The sequence below is a fragment of the Mobula hypostoma genome, chromosome 1, assembly GCF_963921235.1.
Source record: "Mobula hypostoma chromosome 1, sMobHyp1.1, whole genome shotgun sequence".
Classification (NCBI taxonomy): Eukaryota; Metazoa; Chordata; class Chondrichthyes; order Myliobatiformes; family Myliobatidae; genus Mobula; species Mobula hypostoma.
In genome coordinates, this window is record NC_086097.1 from 97542877 (window position 1) to 97568838 (window position 25962).

The window sequence follows — 25962 nt, forward strand, 5'->3', positions numbered from 1 at the left end:
TTTGCCTTCCTCACCACAGACTCAACCTGCAAGTTAACCTTTAGGGAATCCTGCACAAGGACCCCCAAGTCCTTTTGTGCCTCACAGATTTTTATTTTCTCTCCATTTAGAAAATGATCAACCCTTTCATTTCTTCTACCAAATTGCATGACCATACACTTCCTGACACTGCATTTCATCTACAACTTCGCCCATTCTCCAAATTTAAGTCCTTCTGTAGCCTCTCTACTGCCTCAAATCTAGCTGCCCTTCCACCTACAGTATCTTCATATCGTCTGCAAACTTTGCAACAAAGCTATTAATTCCATCATCCAAATGATTGACGTATAATGTATAAAGAATTGGCCCCAACACAGATTCACGTGGAACACCACTAGTTAGTGGCAGCCAACCAGAAAAGGCTCCCTTTGCCTCCTGCCAATCAGCCACTGCTTAATCCATGCTGGAATTTTTCCCGTAATACCATGGGCTCGTAGCTTGTTAAGCAGCCTCTGACTCTCCTTTGCCTATCCTAATTGAAACTTCCTCAGAGAATTCCACTGACACATAACAGATGGGTTGGTGGGCGATTCAATAATTAGGGTGGCGCAGGAGCACAGGAGTTGGTATAACACGATAACAGCGGCAACAATCGACGATTGGGATCCAGTTATCGCCACTGTCTGCAAGGAGTTTATACATTCTCCCCATGTCTGTGTGGGTTTTCTCCAGGTGCTGTGATTTCCGCTCACATTCCAAAGACACACAGAGTGGGGTTAGTAAGTTGTGGGCATCCTATGTTGGTGCTGGAAGCATTAGACACTTGTGGGCTGCTCAAGCACTTGTTCAGACTGTGTTGGTCACTGATGTACATGTTACACTTCACTATGTTTCGATGTACATGTGACATTGTACATCCAGTGGCCACTGTATTAGATGCTATTGACAGTGTGCACTAGCTATTGAAGCTTGGATGCACTAAAGAAGATGATCCATTGCATCACTCACAGCAGTTAAGTTAACATGTGAACTCTCAGAATACTTTGCTGCAGGAAAAATATATCCAGCCTATCCATTTGTATCATTCAAACCCTCCACGTGAACTAAGCACAGCAAAGTTATGAATTTTTTTCACTCTCTCCAGTCAACTCCCAACTTACTTACCGTGTTGTGCTCTGAACTACACACAATACTCCAAACACAGCTAACCAATGTTTTATACAAGTGTCACATGATGTCTGAATTCCTGCACCTCTCCACTGGCAGATAACTGCCTACTTGTACCTCCAGATCCTTGCTATTTACTATCCTGCCCCAAATTAACTTTGCAATTTACACGTCAAATTCTATCTGCCACTCCCTTGCCCATTTTCCCAGCTCCTCTATATCCTGTTGTAACTGTAGACACGTTATTCACTGTTAACTCCACCACCAGTTTTTTTTAAATCATCTTCAAACTTGCTAATTGTGCCATCTGCATGCTCATCCAAATCATTAATACTATATATATGTGTACAGTGTATACAGTGGGATGCTAAAGTTTGGGCACCCCTAGTCAAAATTTCTGTTACTGTGGATAGCTAAGCGAGTAAAAGATGAACTGATTTCCAAAAGGCATAAAGTTAAAAATGACACGTTTCTTTAATATTTTAAGCATGAAAATGTTTTTTATTTCCATCTTTTACAGTTTCAAAATAACAAAAAAGGAAAAGGGCCCAAAGCAAAAGTTTGGGCACCCTGCATGGCAGTACTTAGTAACAACCCCTTTGGCAAATATCACAGCTTGTAAACGCTTTTTGTAGCCAGCTAAGAGTCTTTCAATTCTTGTTTGGGGGATTTTCACCCATTCTTCCTTGCAAAAGGCTTCTAGTTCTGTGAGATTCTTGGGCTGTCTTGCATGCACTGCTCTTTTGAGGTCTATCCACAGATTCTCAATGATGTTTAGGTCAGGGGACTGTGAGGGCCATGGCAAAACCTTCAGCTTGCGCCTCTTGAGGTAGTCCATTGTGGATTTTGAGGTGTGTTTAGATTCATTATCCTGTTGTGGAAGCCATCTTCTTTTCATCTTCAGCTTTTTTACAGACGGTGCGATGTTTGCTTCCAGAATTTGATGGTATTTAATTGAATTCATTCTTCCCTCTACCAGTGAAATGTTCCCCGTGCCACTGGCTGCAACACAAGCCCAAAGCATGATTGATTCACCCCTGTGCTTAACAGTTGGAGAGGGGTTCTTTTCATGAAATTCTGCACCCTTTTTTCTCCAAACATGCCTTTGCTCATTGTGGCCAAAAAGTTCTATTCAAGAGGTTCAAAGGAACATCTAAACAAGCCTGATGCATTTTGGAAACAAGTCCTGTGGACTGATGCAGTTAAAATAGAACCTTTTGGCCACAATGAGCAAAGGCATGTTTGGAGAAAAAAGGGTGCAGAATTTCATGAAAAGAACCCCTCTCCAACTGTTAAGCATGGGGGTGGATCAATCATGCTTTGGGCTTGTGTTGCAGCCAGAATCAGTTCATTTTTTACTTAGCTATTCACAGTAACAGAAATTTTGACCGGGGTGACCAAACTTTTGCATGCCACTGTATGTGTGTGTGTGTGTGTGTGTGTGTGTGTGTGTATGTATATATGTATGTATATGTATATATGTGTGTGTGTGTGTGTGTATGTGTGTATATATGTGTGTGTGTGTGTATATATATGTGTATAAATGTGTGTGTGTATATGTGTGTGTGTGTGTGTTTGTTTATGTATATATGATAAACAACAGTGAAGCCTGTACCAGTCTTTGGGGCACACCACTGGTCACAGGCCTTCGGACTGAGTGACAGTTCCCAACTACGATCCTCTGTCTCCTTTTTTTTATTTCTAGTTTCTACCCATAAAGCCTGACTGAAATCCTGTCTTGGTACTGAGGTGATGTTATCCTGAATCAGTGATGCAAGCAACCCCCTTTCTTACGTATGCCTCTGGTATGCCAGAAACACCTTAGAACTTTGAGCCTTTTCTGTTGTCCACAATATTTAAATTTTTTTTGCAAATTATGTTTTATTGCCTTAAACTATTCTTTTTAAGATGAAGAATGAAGCCATTTAGCTCATCAGGTTAATTTCATTCCCAGCAGTCCCATACCCTTCTAATTTCTCTGTAGCCCTACAACTCATACTCTGACTTGACAGTCATTTCCCCTCTTGCTGCTCATGTAAACTCAAGATAATTTATTGTTGTCAGTTAACCTATCTTATCCCTAGGATGTAGGAGAAAGCAGGGGCACCCTGAGGATTCCCACGTGGTTGTGGGAAGAAAGTGTGAACCCCACACCGAGGTCAGGATGAAATCCTGTTTCCTGAAGCTGTGAGGTTCCCATTGGCCATGGACCAGTGTGATTAAGCAAGGGGTCTATGGACCCCAGGTTGGGAACCCCTGCCTGGAGTTCACCATCCCATCCCATCCCTAGAAATATTTTACTTCTATTATTTTTCTTCATAATTTAGGGCTTATTTGACTGTAACTATAATTTTAAAGTGTGCAAAGAATTCTCAGATGTATAGTGCAAAACAGGGAGGTCCATTGCACCATTCCTAGTTTTTATACCAAGCTGAACTTTTCTCATCAAAGGACATGAGAGACCTGAAATATAGTGGTTATTGATTCCATGGATACTATCTGGTCTGCTCACTACAGCCAACATTTTACTTTTATTTCTGATGTACCCTATCATTGTTCGGAGACCAATATTACTTAATTATGGGCCAGCCCTCCTGCATCTGAAACAGATGGTTGTGGGTCCAAGTATAGATCAAAAATCTTGAGCATGCAAATTTGGCTGATGCTCCAGTAAAGGACTGAAGGAGAGCGACATTATCAGAGATAACATAATTTGCATAAGACATTAAATAGTGGCACAGTTTTTTTGGATTTTTTATGTAAAAGATCCATTGGTCTTATTTTAAAAAAAGGAGTCCTGGAGGTCCTGCTTTTCATCTTTCTACTTAACTCCTTAATTCCTTTTCCTACTATGTAATTGGTAGTAATATGTACCACGACTTCTGGCTGCTCACTCCACCCCCCGCTCCCTTTAGAATGCTTGGACCCAATCCGAGACATCCCTGATCCCGGTATCTGGGAGGCAAGATACCATCCAGGTGTCTCTTACACATTCACAGAATCTCCTGTCTGCTTCTCTAACTATGGAATCCCCCCCATCCCCCTCTGAACCTCAGAACTAGACTCAGTGACAGAGACCTGGTCGCCGTGGCTTCCCCTGGTAGGTTGTTACCCCACCCTACAGTATCCAGAGTGGTGTACCTATTATTGGGGGGATACAGCCATGGGGGTACTTTGCATTGGGTGCCTCTTCCCTTTCCCTCTCCTGACAGTCACCCAGGTACCTGCCTCCAACAATTTAGGGGTAACTATCTCCCTGTAGTTCCTATCTGTCACTTCCTCATTCTCCCATATGAGCCGAAGGTCATTAAGCTGCAACTCCAGTTCTTAACATGGTCTGTAAAAAGTTTCTGAGGGCAAGATAATAGTGCCATTACATGCAGTACTATGCAAAACTCTTAGGCATGTACTTGTAGCTAGGGTGCCTGAGACATTTGTACAGTTAATATTTGTTTGTTTGTGTGTGTGTGTTTATTTATTTATTTAGTTTTTAAAAAGTATATTTTTTTATATGGTGCTAAATTGTTTGAAACTTTCCAAGCTTGAAACCTTCCACAATCAAGTTGCCAACATTTGAAAAAGTCTTGTCCGATGGATTCTTGTCAATGATCAAACTGTAGGACAGTCTATGTAAAGCACAATTTTCTGACATTAGCTGTAAGATTAACCCATTCCTAACTTAACTCAGGTCATTAGCTTAGTTTGACACAACATGTTGGACTAAAGGGGGCCTGTTCCTGTGCTGAATTAATCTATGTAGTCTGAACTCAAGTCAACTCTCATAATGTGAACTAATATCCTGTAATCCTCCTATTTGATCAATCTCTTAAAGAATCACTGGTAATGAAGTGAAAAGCTCAAGTCTCTTAGTTTTCTACGTATTGCTGTCCTTTCATATAAAAGACATTAACTTGTGTTTCAACTCTGTATTCTCTGTAAAGTTTGATTTACCCAGTCTTCCATTCAAAATGATAATATTGCCAAAGAACCCATTTTTAAAAAAGACTGTCGTATACCCTATGTGCAAACGAATTTTGCAAACAATAAAAATAAATAATGTTCAGAACTGAAGTTCACAAAAGTGACTCCTCTTCAGTCATGAAGCCAGTCATCGCTGCGCCGATCCAGGAGCCCGTTATTTGCAGGCCACGCCTCAGTTCAGCGCAGCAGCGAGTAAACCTCACTGAGCAACAAGCTGAACCCTGCATCATCCCTTGCCTCCAGCCCCGACACCCTGACCTTTTCAGTCTGGTCTAGCACTTAAATTGGCCAAACCCAACTTTTCCAATTCAGCTGAGTGCTTAAATTAGTCAAACCTATGATTGTCTTTGCATATTCTTAAGCAAAATAGTATAATTTTCTGTTAAAGCTGAGTTTCATGTGAATAAAGCTAAGTTTAATGGAATAGCAAGCACAGCTCGAGCCAAAGTACAGATTAAGTTTAATACATTTAATAAACTGGGACATTAAGCATAATTATTTCTGTTATTTAAATGCAAGTTTCACATATTGAAAAAAGCTACATAAACGCACCGTGGCCCATAATTGTTTGACCACTTTCGTAGTACAATCCCCACCATTTGTAGATGTTTTGCCATGTCACTGTGATTTGTATGGCTTTGACAATAACCAGTATAACATAGAATTAAAAATTACCCGACAGGTCAGGCAGCATCTCTGTGAAAAGCGAAGTAATGTTTTGGGTTGATTATCCTTCATTAGAAAATTTTATGACCTTTCATCGCTGATATATTAAGGCATCTGTTAGTCTTGCGAGACCATGGATCTGCGCCTGGAAAGTCTTCACTCTCCAGGGCACAGGCCTGGGCAAAGTTGTATGGAAGACCAGCAGTTGCCCATGCTGCAAGTCTCCCCTCTCCACGACACCGATGTTGTCCAAGGGAAGGGCATTAGGACCCATACAGCTTGGCACCAATGTCATCGCGGAGCAATGTGTGATTAAATGCATTGCTCAAAGACACAACACGTTGCCTCGGCTGGGGCTCGAACTCACGACCTTTAGGTCGCTAGTCCAATGCCTTAACCACTTGGCCACGTGCCCACTCACTGAGATAGTCTCCCAGATAAATTAAATGATTGAGTCAGTCTTCAAAAGAATGCCTTTCTTCCATTGAGTTTGACCATCAGGTTTGATGTCTCCCACACTGACTGTAGCAGGGAGAGAGATTAATTCCATTCTTCTGTAAGCATCAGTTTTCTGCTCAGAAGTTGGTCATAGCAGTTAACTGGAGAGACCCCTTCTTGTACACCTAAAGCTTACTGTTGTATAATCTTTTTCTTAGATTCATGACGTACCATTCAGCCCATTGAATCTATGTTGGTTCTCAGAGCATTAATGTTATTCTTGTTTTTCCTCACATTTACTTTCAAGTTGGTGCCTCATTCCATGATACAAATCCCCTGTGTAAAATATGAGGGATCACTGACCCCAGAAGCTTTGACTACTATTGTATGTCATTTCCATGTATATTTTGACACAGCTGCCCATGCATTTAGGAAATTAACTTACCACATTGAAAATTTCAATTTTCAGCATTCAGTATTTCCTCATGTTTACTCAAAGAAACAGAAACACACTAGTCAATATTCTTGGCAATACTTCTGTTGATATAGGCACTTTGTTTCATAATGGCAGCATTACACTACATAACTGAGTCTTGTATTGATGTGTATATCCCATTCTGTAACTTTTGGATGGCTAGCTTTTAGAAATTGTTTTAAACTAACAAGTCATTACTCTGAAAATCACTCGACGTGAGATGTGTGTTCTAGTCCATCTACCATTGTAGTATTTTTAAACCTAATTGCACTTATCAAATTTACAACCCATTACTAATTTGTTGTGGTCCTGTTTCTTCATGTCTGTCAGACTGGAACACTTTCCATTCTTTCCATGGCTGACATTTGGGTCAACTGGTGATCATCCTATTGCATTCTACCTTTTCAGAAATGCCTAATGTGACGTTCCAACAATGAGTGAGAAAGTTTTGAATATGATGTTTATCTACTAAAAGCAGGGTTGTTGATGGGTGAAATATGTTGCAGATACTGATGAAGTCAGAATTGGAGGAACTAGGAGTTGGGGAGAAAGGGTTGTAAGTGGCAAATCTAGAAGTTTGACTTAAAAGAATCCATAATGCTGTAATGAACAAGAATTATAAAACATGGATCCGTGCATTTCTAGAATAATACTGAACCAAGGTAATTTTTATATTCACGTTTGGTTTAAGAGGGTTTTCCTTGCACTTAATCACAGGGCATTAACCTCCCTTTTTGTTTCTCCAGCTTGTTTCTAATCATACCTTCAGGAAGACTCTTTTCAATGATACTACAATTTCCTTACACTGTAAGTAATAGTTTTTGGAATGTGTATAAAAATAGTAATGGGAACCATAAGGGATTAGGAATGTGTTAAGTGTTTTCAAGGGGGAAATAACTGCTATGTAGCCTTCTTCACAGTATTACTATGTAAGCTGATGGATAATTAATCAGCAAGTAGATGGAAACAGCTCCATGAACACATATTTTGTGATGGTTGGAGCCATTCGCATATTTTAGTAGTTCACGTTTTTGCCACTACCTTCCCGCAAAATAGTTGAAGATCTATGTTGGGCGTATGTTGGGATTCCTACCCTCACAGAAGTAATATCTCAGTCAGGTTGATTCCCTCCGCTTAGTACCCAGAATTAAAAAGAGTATTTATACATTGACTGTGAATCTAGCCAAGTTGTCTCAGTAAGGTTACAACACAGATGTATCCAACAGTGTGAAAAAATTACAAGATTTCTCTTGCCCACATAAAAAAGCAGGACAAGTGTATTCCAGCTAATTCTTTGGCTTTGAGCTTCCGTAAGGAACGAAGTATCAATTAGTGCCTTCCAGTGGATAACTGTGAAGTGTTTCTGAAATTTCTTCGTTTATTTCAGATTTTTTTTTACATTTTTTACACAACATTTAGGTCGTACACTGTTTGCCAGGAACCATTGGGTAAAAATATCTAAAAGCATCACATGATGTTCACAAACTAATGTTCATTCTTGTGTTCTTGCATGTAGTTTACAGTGAAAAAGAATGTGATTCTTCGCTGTCTTTTAATATCTCCTGGTACCTCAGGTATTCACATTGCTACAATGAAGTGTTCAACATGCCAGTAAGTCCTGCTTGCTATAATTTGAATGAGAAAATATTTCATGAAAACAAGAAGTGCTAGGCAATATGAGGCAATATGCATTGAGAAATAATGCTTAACATTTCAAGTTGATTTTTCATTTGTTTTGGAGAAAGTTAGCTGCCAAGGTTTATCAAGGGAAATAAGTACTGATCATGAGATCTAATGGAAAGGCAATGGGAATGGTCACATTGCTGTCATCATAATTAAATAGTAATCAAAGACCATCTATTTCAACATTGTCCAATGGGGTCTCTTGCCTGCTTCAGACCATGTGTGACTCTAGTCACCGCAGTGTGATTGAATCAACTTGCCCAAACACACCCAGTACGATGAGTTTTATATTGTAAGGTTCTTTTCATGAGCTCCTGGGACTTTCTTGAATTGACATGGATGGTGTGGATTGGAATGACCTAGTCATAGACTTGTTACACCAAAATAACAAACCCTTTGGCCCAACTTGACCACTGCAATTCAAGTTGCCTACCTGAACTAGTCCTATTTGTCTCCTTTTGGCCCATATGCCTCTAAACATTTCCTATCCTTGTACCTAACTAAATTCTCTTTTAAACTTTGGAATTGTATTCACCTGCCATAGCCTCGGCAATTCATTCCATATACCCTCTTACAAACTTGCCCTTAAGGTCCCTTTATGCATTTCCCCTGTCTCCTTAAGCCTCTTCCTTTAGTTTTAGACTCCTGCTCTGGGGGAAAAGACCTTGTGTGTGTCCCTCATGATTTTATGCACTTCCATAAGGTCTCGCAGTCTCTTCCTCTTCAAGGAAGAGACAGTATCAAGTTTGTCCCTATGACTTAAGCCCTCTAGTCCTTGTGAAAGTCCTGCTTTATCTGGCAGGTACTCTTCTCATGGTGATGCACGACACTTATGTTAAATGGGACAGAGCCATTAAAAAGAATGTGACATTGGTAGAAGAATCGGGGAGAACTGGATTTGGGGAAAATTACTTTCACTCAGAGGGTGTTGTATTTTGGAAAGAGATGTTGGAATACACTGCCTGAAAGGGTCGTACAGGTAGAAACACAGGCCATGTTTAAGCATTATGTGGATGTGTATTTAATAGATGAAAGGATGTACTGCTGCCATTTCTTGCATTTCATGTTTGTACTAAGATTTGCAGAGCAGGTCTCTCTTGCCTGTCCTGCTTGCCCACCATCCCTCTTTGTCTTGCCGAGGGATCAATAGGAAGCAGCCCTCTGGCATAGCTGGTAACCATGTTCATTGTCCTAAATACCATCAGAGAGATGAAGTTTAAAAACTGCGCACAAAATGCTTCAGTATTGCACCTTTTGTCATACTTGGTTCAGCTTTAGTACTTTGTAATCTGAATCATTAGTTTGCATTCCTTCACCATTGCTACCCTTTGCAAGCTTAATCCACGTTTGCATATTTTCTAACCATCTCTTCTTTGAATCACTGAAATGTTTTGATTATTTAATTGTCTTGTAGGATGAGCAGAATAATGTATACTTTGAAAGTAACAGAGAAATCAATCCAGGATGGTCTGGAAGCTATGCTCAAAATCACTTCATTGTTGAGAACTGCACAGAGCTCTTTAAGCCACAGGTACGATGAAACCTTTGTTGCCTGGGGACTGATTGTGTAGAAAACTGTCGTAGTCATGGAATCCAACAGCACCAAAACAGGTCCTCTGGTCCACTACATCCACGATGACTGTTTTGCCCATGTCATCATCATCCTCGTCATGTGTCATGTCATATCACATGGGCGATCTGTCTTTTCATCTGTTGTTCTTACTCTTTTCTCTATCCATGACTATGATTGTTCTTGGCAATTTTTTCCATAGAAGTGGTTCACCATTGCCTTCTTCTGGGCAGTGTCTTTACAAGATGGGTGACCCCAGCCATTAAGAATACTCTTCAGAGATTGTCTGCCCAGTGTCAGTGGTTGCATAACCAGGACTGGCGATAGACACCAGCTGCTCATATGACCATTCACCACGTGCTCCCACGGCTTCACATGACCCTGAATAGAGGGTGGGGGGCTAAGCAAGTGCTACACTTTGCCCAAGGGTGACCTGCAGGCTAGCAGAGGGAAGGAGCACCTTACACCTCCTTTGGTAGAGAGGCATCGCCACCTGCCACCTCAACACTAACACTAACTATATTTGAAATAATTATTTTTTTAATTGTGCCACTGATCATGTAGAATTACAGAGAACGGCAAGTTGTATAACATGCGCAGGAATATTGTCTGAATTGTGGGGGGGAGGGGTTGGATTTGGTACGTGAGTATTCTGTATGTATTGGGAGAGTGATGAAGTGTGAACTGCAGTTTGTGAGGGGGCATCAAGTTATGAGAGATGGTTGGTGAAGGGGTGACACAGTGGGGGTTTTTGAGCACAGGATGTTCAGTCGTTTACAAAGTTATAACACTACTATCCTTTCTCAGACCTACAACCCATCTTTGATCCAGGTGAAGAAATTGGAGCCTCTGAAAGGGGTGAGTGCGCCTTGGGGTTAGATGTTTGTTCTGGTTAAAAATGGACTGGTTAATGCAAACTGTTAAAATGTGGGGAAAGTAATATTTTTTAAACTCAGTAATCACACAGGTTAAAAGCTAAATCATGTCTTTTTAAAACTTGAGATAAATGCTGATAGTAGATTCTGGGATTTAACAGCAACATGCTTTAGATTCAGTTTACCTGTTGAACTGTTTTTCCTCAGGTTCACTGTTTTAAACATCTAATTTCTAATTAGCTTCAGTCACGTGAATTTGTGTGACCATAAGACACTTTACCATGCTCAGAACAAACTTATTTTTAAATAGTGCTGGTTGTGTGTGTTTGTGTTCAAAAAGCAATAGGTTCCGTTTAGTGTCAGAGAAATGTATACAATATACATCCTGAAATTCTTCTTCTTCAGCAATTTTTGTCACTGATACAGTGGCATGCAAAAGTTTGGGCACCCCAGTCAAAAATTCTGTTACTGTGAATAGCCGAGCAAGTAAAAGATGACCTGATTTCCAAAAGGCATAAAGTTAAAGATGACACATTTCTTTAATATTTTAAGCAAAATTACTTCTTTATTTCCATCTTTTACAATTTCAAAATAACAAAAAAGGAAAAGGGCCCAAAACAAAAGTTTGGGCATCCTGCATGGTCAGTACTTAATATTACCCCCTTTGGCAAGTATCACAGCTTGTAAACGCTTTCTGTAGTCAGCTAAGAATCTTTCAATTCTTATTTGGGGGATTTTTGCCCATTCTTCCTTGCAAAGGGCATCTACTTCTGAGAGATTCTTGAGCCGTCTTGCATGCACTGCCCTTTTGAGGTCTATCCACAGGTTCTCAATGATGTTTAGGTCAGGGGACTGTGAGGGCCATGGCAAAACCTTCAGTCTGCGCCTCTTCAGGTAGTCCATTGTGGATTTTGAGATGTGTTTAGGATCATTATCCTGTTGTAGAAGCCATCCTCTTTTCATCTTCAGCTTTTTTACCGACGGTGTGATGTTTGCTTCCAGAATTTGCTGGTATTTAATTGAATTCATTCTTCCCTCTACCAGTGAAATGTTCCCCGTGCTACTGGCTGCAACACAAGCCCAAAGCATGATTGATCCACCCCCATGCTTAAGTTGGAGAGGTGTTCTTTTCATGAAATTCTGTACCCTTTTTTCTCCAAACATAACTTTGCTCATTGTGGCCAAAAATTTCTATTTTAACTTCATCAGTCCACAGGACTTGTTTCCAAAATGCATCAGGCTTGTTTAGATGTTCCTTTGCAAACTTCTGATGCTGAATTTTATGGTGAAGACACAGGAAAGGTTTTCTTCTGATGACTCTTCCAGAAGGTCATATTTGTGCAGGTGTCACTGCACAGTAGAACAGTGCACCACCACTCCAGAGTCTGCTAAATCTTCCTGAAGGTCTTTTGCAGTCAAATGGGGGTTTTGATTTGCCTTTCTAACAATCCTATGAGTAGTTATCTCGAAAGCTTTCTTGGTCTTCAAGACCTCAGCTTGACCTCCACCATCCCTGTTAACTGCCATTTCTTAATTACATTACAAACTGAGGAAACAGCTACCTGAAACCACTGTGCTGTCTTCTTATAGCTTTCTCCTGCTTTGTGGGCATCATTTATTTTAATTTTCAGAGTGCTAGGCAGCTGCTCAGAGGAGCCCATGGCTGCTGATTGTTGGGACAAGGTTTGAGGAGTCAGGGTGTTTATAAAGCTTTGAAATTTGCATCACCTGGTCTTTCCCAATAATGACTGTGAACAAGCCATAGCCCTAACAAGCTAATTAAGGTCTGAGACCTTGGTAAAAGTTATGAGAGCTCAAATCTCTTGGGGTGCCCAAACTTTTGCATGGTGCTCCTTTCCTTTTTTTCCACTCTAAAATTGTACAAAACAACAATAATACACTAATCTTGCTTAAAATGTTGAAAAGAATGTTTCATTTTTAACCTTATGACTTTTGGAGATCAGTTCATCTTCTACTCACTTAACTATTCACCGTAACAGAAATTTTGGCTGAGGTGCCCAACCTTTTGCATGCCACTGTAGTTGGTGAGAAATAAACAGTAAAACAATTCGGAACTGTTTTGCTCACTGTGGTTTGAAGCATTTAGACTTGGAGATTCCAGAAACAGCCAAGAGTGAAAATGAAATGATTTCATTATTGTAAGAAGTTAGGAACTACCAAGAACTTGATCAACAATCATCTTGAATGTTACAATAAAAAAAAGATTTGGAGATGCAATCGTCAATAGCATTGTATGAAGGCAGTCCATTATGTACACTAGGTATCTACGCTGATTTTGTTCATTTACACTCAATCAAAAGGACAGGGCAGCATACACTGGATGAATTCCACATTGATAACTATTAGGAACTAATGCACACAAAATGCTGGAGGATCCTGATGATGGATCTCAGCCCAAAACGTAGACTTGTTTACTCTTTTCCATTGATGCTACCTGGCCTGCCGAGCTCCTCCAGCATATTGTGTATGTTGCTTGGATTTCCAGCATCTGCAGATTTTCTCTTGTTTGTGATTAGGAACTAAAACACAGTTTTAAAGTACTTTAGTAGTATTGAGTTTTGTATTTTGTTTAAATACATAATTTATTACTCGTGTTAGTTAATTAGTTTGTGTTTTTAACTATATCCATGAAACCTCAACTAATTGAGGCAGCTGCTTAATTGGGCCAAAATTGGGCTTAATTGTCCCAATTAGCCGGAATCCACAGTGCCTGTTCTTTAGACACTGTCTTGGGCAGCACCACATTTGGGGCTGTCTCCTCAACGCAAGTCAAATTTGGGTTTGTCTTCAGCATGGATACCTATAAATAAATTTCACAAATCCCAAGCACAAGAAGGGATATCTAATAGCTCAATCAAATTAATTTTTGGAAAGCAAGAAATTTAGTATCAATTCTGATCGGTATTCTTGGGTTAATAAGGAGCAAGTGGGGTAATGCGGGGGAGGAGAGATCCCTAGAACAGAAACAATATAGCTGAACACTTAGATAACAGGCCAAAACAGGATGACTAAAGGGTTTGGACTAAAAAATTGTGTTGAGTAGGATCGCAGAGTTTTAAATCAGGACAGGGATGTGTAGGTTCAGAAGAGAAAGAACAAGGTTAAAGTAAATTGGCTGAGAATAAAAATTTCAAATGCCTTTCTTTCTGTTTCCAGAATCTAATAAATACACAAGAAAATGACAAAGACAATAGGACAGTAGCAACTGTTGCATCTCCTGTCCTTGGACATGAGGTGAGCGCAGCTGAATTATGCATTTCACTTACTTGCTTTGGGCATTATTTCTTAAAGGAGATGTTTGAAAATATTTCTCTCAGCTAACTTCTGGCTATACAAGGATACATCTCTTCCATGATGCTTCTGAGGCCTGGGTGCTCTTTTGATATTTTGGCTTATTCCCTGCTTTTCAAAAAACCTTGGACTACCTTGCATCCTACAACCTAGAACAGATTCCTGCGGAAACCACTGGTCACTGTCATTAAGGCAGAATATGCTCAGTCTACGACCATCCTCTGTCTGCTATGAGCAGGTCAATTCTATATCCACACAGCCAGGTTTTCCTTGATCTCATGTATCCTGATTTTCTGAAAAAGCCTACCATGGGAAATGTTATCAAGCACCTTACTAAAATCCATTTACGCTACATCTTTTGCCCTACTTTCATCAGTGTGCTTTGTCACATCTTCCCAGTCAGGCTTGTGAGGCATGATCGACCCCTCACAAAGCCATGCTGACTATCCCTAATCAGACCATGCTTTTTCAAATGCTCATAAATTTCTGTCTCTAAGAATCTCTAGTAATTTGTCCACCACTGAATTAAAACTCACTGATCTATCAATCCGATGGATATCTCTTTCTTGAACAAATAAATAACATTTGTTACTCTCCAAATATCTGGTACTACCCCTGGTGTCAGTGAGGATACAAAGATCATCGCCAAAAGCTCAGCAATCTCTTCCCTTGCTTCCCGTAATAACCTGGGTTATGTCATGTCTGGACCTGGGGATTTACCTATTCCAATGTTTTTCAGAAGTTCCAGCAGATTCTCTTTCTTAATGTTGACATGTTCTAGCATATCAGCCTGTTGTACACTGTCCTCACAAACGTCAAGGTCCCACTCATTGGTGAATACTAAAGCAAAATATTCATTAAAGATCTTTCCTGACTCCAGGCGTACATTTCCTTTTCTAACCCTGTTTGGTGTTATCCCCGCTCTAGTCATTCTGCTGTTCTTCACACTTTTTTTAAAGACATCTTGGGATTTCCCTTAATCCTACTTGCCAAAGCTTTCTCAGTCCTCTTCAAGTCCATTCTTCAGCTCCTTCCTGGCTACTTTGTGACTTTCTAGTGCCCTGTCTGGTCCTTGCTTCCTAAACTTTACGTAGCTTCTTTCTTCCTCTTGACTAGATGTTCCACAGTTCATGTCAACCATGGTTCCTTCACCCAACTACCCTTTCCCTGCTTCAGTGAGACAAACCCATCCAGAAACCCAAGCAAGCACTCCCTAAACATTGCACCCCAATTGCCCCGATACATTTGTTAGGATTCTCTGTGATTTCACTTCAGCCTTCAATACCATCTTCCCTGAGCTTCTGCAAGAGCAACTCTTCAATCTTAACTTGCTGTGTCCCACCTCCAGGTGGATCACAAACTTCTCTGACAGGAGACAGTATGCAACACTGGCAAACACATCAGCACAGCCCAGTCAGTCAGCCCTGGTGCACCAGAGTTGTGTTCACTCCCCTCTCCTATTTTCTCTATGCACTAATGACTATTGTCTCCAGTGATCCATCAGTTAAACCGATAGAGTTTGCGGACAACACCACTGTCACAGGGTTAATCACCAGAGGCAACTAATCCAAGTACCACCAGGAGGTAAACAAGCTGGTGCCCTGGTGCAATCACGACACTTGGTGCTGAATGCCCTCAAAACAGGAGGTACAGAAAAAGAAAATGCCTCCTCTGCACCCTCTCACTCATCAACTTCCAGGACATTATTTCACAGGACCATGTGAGAGAACAATATCTTTATTTATTTATTGAGATACAGCGTGGAATAGGGCCTTTTGAGCCGCGTCACCCAGAGAAAACCTACACATTCCATAGGGAGGACATACAGACTCCTTACAGATGACATTGGAATTGAACTCTGAACTCCAACGCCCTGAGCTGTAATAGCATCGTGCCCCGTCTGATCCTTGCTTCCTACTGTCGTGCCCCATTTACAAAAAGGCTTGGCAAAGGACGTACTTGCAGCAGTTGGTAAAATACTATCTTCCCCAGAACATTCTGGTGCAATTCCACACTGCTGTCATAGAGAGCACCCTCACACCAGCCATCACTGTCTGGTTTGGTGCAACAGCCTCTCACAATATATGAAAACTAAATTAAACTGTCAAGACAACAGAAAAAGCCATTGCATCTAGTCTACTGTCACTTCCAGACAGAGAATCAGGCAGGAAAAATCATTACAAATATTACCTGCTGAACAAACTGCCTTTTCTGAAAGCACTCTAGGCTTATTAAATCAAAAACTTTATGCCATTTTAAAAGTCTCTTCCCCCAGGTAGTTATTCTGATCAACCATTCCAGTTGGCCTTCTCCCCGTCCCCCTCTATCTGTCACCTTTGTTACTGCACTGTAAACCAATTTTATAATGCTATTTATATTGTAAGTACCTGTAGTATTTATGTATGTACCTTGTACGTATGTGTACTTATAACTTCATATAATTCTTTATTCTGTGTGATTTTTGAATGTTGTTTTCTTGTTTTTGTAGAGCCAACACAACAGAGCAATTTCCTAATGCATGTAAATATTATCATCAAAGTTGCTGGTGAACTCTTACTAACTCTTCCTTCAGTTAGTCCTGACGAAGGGTCTCGGCCTGAAACGTCGACTGTACCTCTTCCTAGAGATGCTGCCTGGCCTGCTGCGTTCACCAGCAACTTCGATGTGTGTTGCTTGAATTTCCAGCATCTGCAGAATTCCTGTTGTTTAAATATTATCATCATCATTATGAGCTGTGTCACATGATGTGGGATTAAGGTGTCCATGACCACATTATCATTGGCAAATGTTTCTACAGAAGTGGTTTGCTATTGCCTTCTTCTGGGCAGTACCTTTACAAGGCAGGTGACCCCAGCCATTATCAATACTCTTCAGTGATTGTCTGCCTGGTGACAGTGGTTGAATAACCAGGATTTGTGATGTGCAACAGTTGTTCATACGACCATCCACCACCTGCTCCCATGGCTTCATGTGACCCTGATCAGGGGACTAAGCAGGTGCTACACTTTGCCCAACGGTGACCCGCGGGGTAGCGGAGAGAAGGAATGCCTTCTACCTCCTTTAGCAGAGACACATCTGCACCCTGTCACCCAATGGCGAATTAAGTTGATTCTTACGTCTACATTTCTGCTGAGCATTTCACTGAGTACATCTGTTCCCAATTGTGCTCCCATTTCCTGCCTAATAACATTATAATTCCCACTCTCCCAATTAAATACTTTCTGTCCATTCCTATCCCTGTCCAAAGCTAGGGTAAAGGTCAGCGAGTTGTGATTCATTGTCTCCAAAATGGTCACCCACTGAGAGAGCTGATGCTGTCTGGGTTTATTGCCTAGTACCAGATGCAGTCTATCCTTTCCTCTAGTCAGTCTGTCTATATAGGGTGTCAAGAACCTGTTCTGAACACATCTAACAAATTCCACCCCATCCAACCCTTTGGCATTAAGGAGCTACCAATCAATAAAAGAAAAGATGAAGTCACCCATGGCAGCACCCCTGTTATTTTCACCTTTCCGAAATCTGCCTCCCAATTGTCTCTGTTGCTATTGGAGGTCTTCTATTTTATTATGTTGTAACTTAATTTAGAATGGAGCCTGACAACAAACACTTTTGCTATAGACTGCTATTTGGACTTGCATCAAAAAGGAAAGAAGAGTTTAGTTGCCAAACAAACTAAGAGCACCAGTAGCATGTTGGAACATATTGTATGACCCAACAAGGAAAAGACGTCAATTGCAGATGTGTTTTTTTTCCATTGTCCTTCTGAACAAAACTTTCATGTTTGCAGCTTTGTCCAATGTGAATGTAATCCAGGTTGTATGATGAAACAGCAGTAGCAAGTAGCAGCCTCAGGAGGAATGATCCTACCAATAGCTTCAACCTGCCCTTTCTTCCGTACGGGTAGGCAGAGTGGAGGTGTGCCTTTACCAAAGGAGGTGTGAGGTGCTCCTTCCCTCTGCTAGCCTGCAGGTCACCCCTGGGCAAAGTGTAGCACCTGCTGAGCCACCCCCCACCCCGACCAGGATCACGTGAAGCTGTGGGAGGAGGTGGTGGATGATTATGAACAGTTGTTGCATATCACAAGTCCTGGTTATGGGACCACTAACACCAGGCAGACACTCTCTGAAGAGTGTTGATAATGGGTCATGGGTCTTGTAAAGACACTGCCACAAGTTTTGTTGAAACATTTGCCAAGAACACTGATGGTCATGAAAAGACCATGATCGGCCACGTCATACAACATGGCACATAATGATGATTTCTTCCACAGGAATGCACTAACTAGTAGAAATGAAAAAAAGTCATAATTATTCCGTTATCAGTAAAGGTGCAAACATTTTTTTTGTGTATTCCCCAAAAGAAAAGTTTTTTTTTCTCTGTTTTAGATAATGATAGTATCACTTCAGGAATCTATTTCAATCCATTTTAGTTTTATGTTATAATTTCTTAGCTTGTTTGTTTTACTTAAAAAGGTTCCTGGCATATTTAGAAGTTGGGAAGATGGACCATATTTGTTCATAATTAAAATCAAAGCATTGCAGACAAAGAATCAAGAAAGCAATAAAGACATCAAATCCACAGGAAAAGCAACTGTTCCAGTGACGAATGATGCCAAGGTCAAGCCAAAGGCGAAAAGGGAGGTTGAAGCAGCAAAACAGGCCGGGTTGTCACTCACAAGTATGTTCTTATTCATTTGGGTGTGTGCATTTGAATTATACTGTCCTCTCCTCTTTCATGTCAAACTGAATTGGAAATGTCTTGCAATGGGAATAATGACAATCCACGTTAAAATGAGTTTCATGGTATATTTAACAGTGCTCAATGTTCTTGGGATACTCTGTATTTCATACACTTCATAACCTGTTATGAAAAATATAGTGAGCCTCAGCTTCCGTTGGAAATTGAATGTTGACTGTTGGACAAAACACTTAGCTCTTCAAATCATTCAGTGAGAGCTGTGCTAGTTATCATTGGTTTCTAGTTAGACATTTCATTGTAGACTTAAAAGGTAGAAATGGAAATTGTGAAGCAAAATATTCATTGAGGTCAGTGAATGTCTGAGTGAGTGACGTAGCTGGACAAAAGCCCGTAATAGAATGGGTCCATATCTGTGTGTATGTACAATATTATTGTTCCAAGTAACATTTTGCCTAATAAAAATCAATGTTGATATTATTGAGTAATAAAAATATTAATGTCAGTGTTATTGAAGAAATGAATTTGAATGAGGGAATTAAGTGGGTTTTTGGGTTTGGATTTAGTGCATTCTAAATGTCTTTTATCCTTTGCAGTGGTTGTTGAAATGAAAGGACAAAATGAGTACATCTCCCCAGCAGACTGGCCTCTCATGATGGTAAGTACTACAGTTAAAATATTTGCGGAGCATGTATCACCCCAGTTACTGCAGATTCAATGTATCCTCCCTTGGACGGTGCGACATTAGCTAGCTGTTAGCATGCCACTATTACAACTCAGAGTGTTGGAGATCAGAGTTCAATGCCGACATCCTCTGTAAGGAGCTTGTATGTTCTCCAGGTGGAATATGTGGGTTTCCTCCAGGTTCTCCAGTTTCCTCCCGCAGTCCAAGGCGTACTGGTTAGTAGGTTAATTGGGCGTTGTAAATTGCCCTGTGATGAGGCTAGGTTTAAATCATTGGATTACTGGTAGTGCCGCTCAAAGGACTGGAAAGACCTATTCCAGGCTGTACCTCTTTTCAAAATAATTGGAAAAAAAATAAATTGTTTTCTGGGCAAAAGTCTAGGCACCCTAGATCTCCACAGAGCTCTGATCTCAACATCATCGAGGCTTTCTAGGAATACCTGAAGAGACAGAAGCAAGTGATACGACCAAAGTATTCAGAAGAACTGTGCCAAGTTCTCCAAGGTGCTTGGAACAACTTACCAGCTGTTTTTCATTAAAAAAAAACAACTGCACGACAGTGTATCTAAGAGAACTAGTGCAGTTTTAAAGGCAAAGGGTAGTCACACCAAATATTGATTTGACTTAGTTTTTACCGTTAACTGATCTTTGTAGTACATTTTTTGATATTTAGAAACTTTTCATTACATTATTTTTGAAAATATCTTAGCTTTACAGATTTTTTTTTTACATCTGCCTTAGAAATTTGCATGGTACTGTAGTCCCACCACAGTCCAGAACATCAGATCACATCACTTGCTGACTTTTTACCTAGTGGTAACGTCTTTAATGACTGCTAGATGGAAAGTCATATCAGTGCTGACAAAGTGTGTTCCTCCAGGCTGGAGGTTGTGTTCAGCTCCCAGATGGTGTCAGCATTAAGGCACCGCAAACCATGATCCCCCTTACCCCGCCCACCCAAACTCTTCTTTTACAGCAAGATGGGCAAAGCCTGACACCTACATTCCCTTTATTCTCCAGCGATCTAGGAATAAAAGTTTGCTCATGGCAAACTTTCCTATTGCTTGTTTTATGAACAATATATTTTTTACCCTACACTTTGAATTTAATTTAATTCAAACTCAGGAAGTTGTTTAGATCAACTTGCACAAAATCCTAGAGGAACTCAACAATTCAGTCAGCATCTCTGGAGGGAAATGAACATGTTTTGGACCGAGCCACTTTGTCAGTGCTGGAAAGGAAGAGGGCATGATAAAGGAAGGGAGAGGAGCAGGTGTTAGGTGAGTTCAGATGAGAGGCGTGAGGTGGGTAGCTGAGATGGAATGGTGTGAGAAGCTAGGAGGTGATCATTGGAAGAGACAAAGGGCTGAAAAAGGGAATCTGATAGCAGAGGACAGTAGACTTCGGAATAAAGGGAAGAAGGTAGGCAGCCAGTGGGAGGTATTGTGCAGGTTATGAGGCAGAGAGGTATAGAGAAGGGGTGAGGGTCTACCACAGTGAGGGAAAACAAAGGGATGGGATAAAGGAAAATGAAAGAGGCTACTGAAAGTCAGAAAAATCAATGTTGATGACATGTTGGAGACTACCAAAACAGAATGTGAAGTGGAAACTGGTGTAAAGTTTAAAATTCAAAACATTTCACGTCTAGTACGTCCCTGAGCCAAGTCTGATCAAAAGATCTCAATCTTTGGCTGGTTGACATAAATGTATAGAATGGCACTGCAGCTGGGAGGTAAACTGATTGGTGGTAGTATGGATGTTGGCGTAAGGTCTTTTTTCCTTCCTTTCTGCCAGTTTTTTATGGTGATGTGTATTGTCTACGTGCTGTTTGGAGCGCTGTGGCTTTTTTGGTCTGCTTGCTACTGGAGGGACCTGTTGCGCATCCAGTTCTGGATTGGTGCAGTCATCTTCCTGGGAATGTTGGAGAAGGCAGTCTTTTACGCAGAGTATCAGAATATCCGCTACAAGGGCGAGTCAGGTAAGGGATCTTGATAACCTGTCCTTTGTACAAAGTTTCCAATTCATCTCGTAACCATTCTATAATACTGCTTGCCAGATGAATGAAATGTTATAGCTTTAGCCAGGCTTTGGCGCAAGGGCAGTAAGCAGCGTTATTTCTAATTTGCTTTATGCCTGATATATGTGGAGCTGCCCTCTCCCTTTTTCACCCTCTTCCTTCTCTGTTACTCACTGCATCTCAGCACCCCTAGCTAATGGAACAGAATATTGCTGGATGGATGTGTGAATGGTGTTAAGGCAGTACAGGAGGTGGGAGTCAGTCGAAACTGCGTTTGCCCATTTTCATGTTGCACCTGCACTCATCGGTGTGCAGTAATGGTCTTGAATGAATGAGCTGATTCTGTCAATGTTCAAGGATGTAATGGGAATGAGTATAGCTGGGCTGGGAGGGTAGAGATGGTAGTGAAAGGAGGGGGCTGGATCACAATGTTTTTCTCCCAACATTCCAAAGCATGAGAAACATCAATAGTGGAGCTGGAAGACTAAAGCCCACAAAGTAATTAAGCTTCCCTCTTTGTTTCACCAGCAAGTACACGTGTGAATAGCAAGAGACATTTACTCCCTGTATTCTTCCCACTTTGGTTTGGCGTTTCAGTCCCATACCGAAAGGCAGCTGGTATCTGTACTTTGACCACAAAATTTAATGTTCCCTTTGCTTAATAGATTTTTCTCTGCACCTGTTAGGATTGAAAAGGCCCAACCTAATCCTTGCAGTGCTCATGATCAGAGCTTTTTCCAACTATTTGAAATAATTTTAAATCTGATGACGAGGCAGATAGATGAACATCGTCCTCTTGCCATTATCCGCCTGTTTATGACACTGCCGTTCACTTAAGGAAACATCAATCCACTAGTTTGTGCCACATGGAACAGCGATTCCTGAAGGAATCTTCTTGAACAGTATTGACAAAATGATTTGCATTATTTTCTTAAAAGAAGCACAGTACAACATGCTGGAGTTACATTGAGCACACTATGTCTCAATTGTCAGAGGCCATTAGAATGTTGATTATAGTCTTGACGTTCTATACCTGTCTGCTGAGCTGTGTCAACTGACCATCTGGGACTCTCTCATTTCAACTCTGAGGGGAAATGCTTTGCCTTGGCGTGAGTGGGTCAGTGGAAAATGTTGAATTAAGGTCTTCTGATATGCAGTGCTGCCACACTTAGTTTCAACATTGATGTAGTTCAATTGTCCTGCATTTGTAGTTTGCAATGAATGAAGACTTACAACAGTTCATTCTTCTGCTGAAGTTAGTTAGTCTTGTATAACCACTATTGTTTTTTCTTTAAAATGTGTTTAGTGCAAGGAGCAGTGATTTTTGCAGAATTACTCTCAGCGCTGAAGCGTTCCTTGGCTCGTGTTCTGGTTATTATAGTCAGTCTTGGCTATGGAATTGTGAAGTAAGTATGAACAGTAACAATAGCATGTACTAAATCTCAGTTGCAGTCATATCTCACAAGCTAAGCTGATTAACATGATGCATTGAATTAAGTACCTCTTTTGAGGTAATTCTTATAATCCTTTGGAAAGCAATTGGGGAAGTACTGCAATTCTTTATTAAGGAAACTATCAGAGCACACGAAATTGGATTGAGCAGAGTAGTTATCGATTTCTGAAAGCGAAATTACGTTTGGTAAATTGGATTTTTTTTGAGGTTGTGCAGTAAAGAGTAGGTTGAACCAGTTGATGTGATGTATTTAGACTTTTGCAAAGTTTTGATAAGGAGCCACTTGAGAGTCAGGGATGTCTTGGATCAGGCCCACAGTATTCTAAAGGGAAGAGGTGAACAGCCGGAAGTTGAAGTACATAATGGTACCCATAACATGGATAGGAAAAGGGAGAGGTCCTGAAGAGAGAATATAGGGAGTTAGGTAGAATCTCTGGATTGCTGCCTGTGCCACACATCAGTGAGGGTAAGAATAGGGTGATTTGGCAGTTGAATGTGTGGCTGAGGAGTTGGTGCTGGAGGCAGAATTTCAGATTTCTGGATCATTGGGATCGCTTCTGGGGAAGGTAAGACCTGTAGAAAAGAACAAAATTATCCTTGTGGATAGGCAGGGGATTGGAACCCCAGTGATGGGGCTGAAGATGGAGAAGTTGGTGTACAATTAGATGCAGTGTGTAGTGAGATTGATGAAGGATAGGCAGATGATAGAGCAATATTGCAGTCAGTGGGATGAGTTGAAGTATAACGTGGGGGCAAAATCGAAAAGGGTGAGGAATACAGGACTGAAGCTGTTATATGTGAAAACACATAATATCAATAAAGTAGATCATCTTGTGTTTGGAGATTTGCAGATATGTTGTGGGCATTACTGAGTTGTGGCTGAAAGAAGGTCATGGTAGGGAGCTTAACATCAAAGGATACATATTGTATCAGAAGTAGACAGGTAGGCAGAGGGGGTGGGGTGACTGGTTAAAAACTGAAGTCAAATCCTTAGAAAGAGATGACATAGGATTGTCATCCTTGATGTAGGACCCTTGTAGGTAGAGTTAAGAAACTGTATGGGCAAAGAGACCCTGATGGGATTATGCACACAAAATGCTAGAGAAACTCAGCAGGTCAGCAGCATGTATGGAAAAGAGTACCTCTGAAGGGCCACGGCCCGAAATGTCGACTGTACTCTTTTCCATAGATGTTGCCTGGCCTGAGTTTCTCCAGTATTTTGTTTTTAGTGCTTGGACTTCCAGGATTTGCAGATTTTCTCTTGTTTCTGATGGGAGTTATATACGGGCGTCCAAATAGTAGCCAAGATGTGGGGTACCAATTACAACAGGAAATAGAAAATGCATGTAAAAAAAGGTAATTTACTTCCGGTAGAGCTCATGGAGTGAAGTCGTGTTCTTGACTCGCTCCATTATCTCTGAGTTTTTCTTCTTATGATCAGCTATATTTTAAATAACCATTAAGGCATCAACTTTTACAATATTTTGAAATAAATTGGGCTCTTTGATAATCGGATGCGTTTAAGGTCAGCTATGTCTAAGAATGGATAAAACGTGAAGGACAGCAAACCTCCGGTTAGACCGAAAGGTACCAATTTTCCTCCGACTGAACCACCGGTGACTTTGAAAGCTATATCGGAGCTAATTCAAAGGGAAATTTCAACCTCTATTACGGAACTGATTCGTGAGGAAATTTCAATTAATTTCCAGAAAATTGCCGATTCAATCGATAAGATACAAATATGTATTACGGAACATCAGTCGGCTATATCTGATCTTCAAAAATCCACGCAACAAAGTGAGTTTAAGATGGAGAAAATCGAAGAAACAATTAATGTAATGAAGAAGAAACTTGACTTTCTGACCTTTAAAAACTCTGACTTAGAATCCAGAATGCGACGGCAGAATCTTCGAATGATTGGGGTGCGTGAAGCTGTTGAATCTGATAACCCTATGAAGTATTTTTCTCAACTTTTAAAAGATGCATTTCCTACTGTATTTCCTGACCAACCACCGTTATTGGATCGTGTTCACAGAGTTCCATCACACTCGCTTAGGTCAGATAAACCTCGACGTGTCATCTTACGTTTTCATTACTTTCAAGACAAGGAGAAACCGTTTCGTTTCGTTCGATCTAAAGGTTATATTGATTTTTTGGATCTTAAGTTCCGATTCGTGGAGGATTTCAGTAAACCAATTCGGGATCAATGGGTTCATTATAGATCTGTGATGTCGGAACTCTACAAGATGGATTTAAAACCAGCGCTGCTTTACCCAGCACGTCTAAGGATTCGTACGTTGGATGGAGCCCTCCGTTTTTTTGAATCTCCATCGGATGCCCAGAGTTATCTGGATCAATTTTCACCTTCAGCATCTTAATCGTAATTTTTAACTATCTCCGTTTGATCGGAGGTTGTGAATTTGTCAGTCTTAATTTTTTTTTGCCTTATATGGGCAGAAAAGTTTAGTTTTGATTATTTAATATGGTTGCTAAACTTTCTTTCTATCTGCGTCATTTCTTTCTTTTTCCCAGGGGATTCTGGGTGGTTATTTCCTCACTGTCATCTCACAGTATTTCCTTTGAGGCCTTAAATTTTGTAGTTTTTTAATCTACTTTGTTTCGTAGGTTTTCATAACTAGTTTATGTTAATAGTCTTTTTTTGTTTTGTTTACTCATAGGATCTGGGGTTTGTTGCGGTTTTTTTTATATTTTCTGGCTTTTTCTCTGTTATATTAAGTGTTTGTTTTAATTGAGTTACCTTTTTTTATTCTTTTACTGTTTTATAATTAGCTGATCTTTTTTATATTTACACTTTTTTTAGGGAGAGTATACCGGAAGTCATGGGGGTAGTTTTAGTGCTTGCTTCTTTCTGGCTTGTCTGCGTTAGATTTAGCCTTGGGGTCATCGGGTGGGGGTGGTGGGAGGGGCTTCACGTTTTAGTTTCTTTCTTCTCGGGCTAACTACACT

The 25962-nt window shown here is 40.6% G+C and overlaps 1 protein-coding gene across 2 annotated transcripts in view; it reads left to right on the plus strand.

Moving 5' to 3' along the window:
* LOC134349247 (transmembrane protein 87A-like) overlaps positions 1–25962 on the plus strand; it is a 65967-nt gene that overhangs the window by 9460 nt on the left and 30545 nt on the right. For both annotated transcript variants that reach the window (XM_063053282.1, XM_063053289.1), the window contains exons 2-10: positions 7453–7513; positions 8223–8317; positions 9804–9920; positions 10767–10817; positions 14012–14089; positions 18619–18823; positions 19438–19499; positions 21320–21503; positions 22849–22948. In XM_063053282.1, the coding sequence (XP_062909352.1) occupies positions 7453–7513; positions 8223–8317; positions 9804–9920; positions 10767–10817; positions 14012–14089; positions 18619–18823; positions 19438–19499; positions 21320–21503; positions 22849–22948 (953 nt within the window). The remainder of the gene's footprint in view (positions 1–7452; positions 7514–8222; positions 8318–9803; positions 9921–10766; positions 10818–14011; positions 14090–18618; positions 18824–19437; positions 19500–21319; positions 21504–22848; positions 22949–25962) is intronic.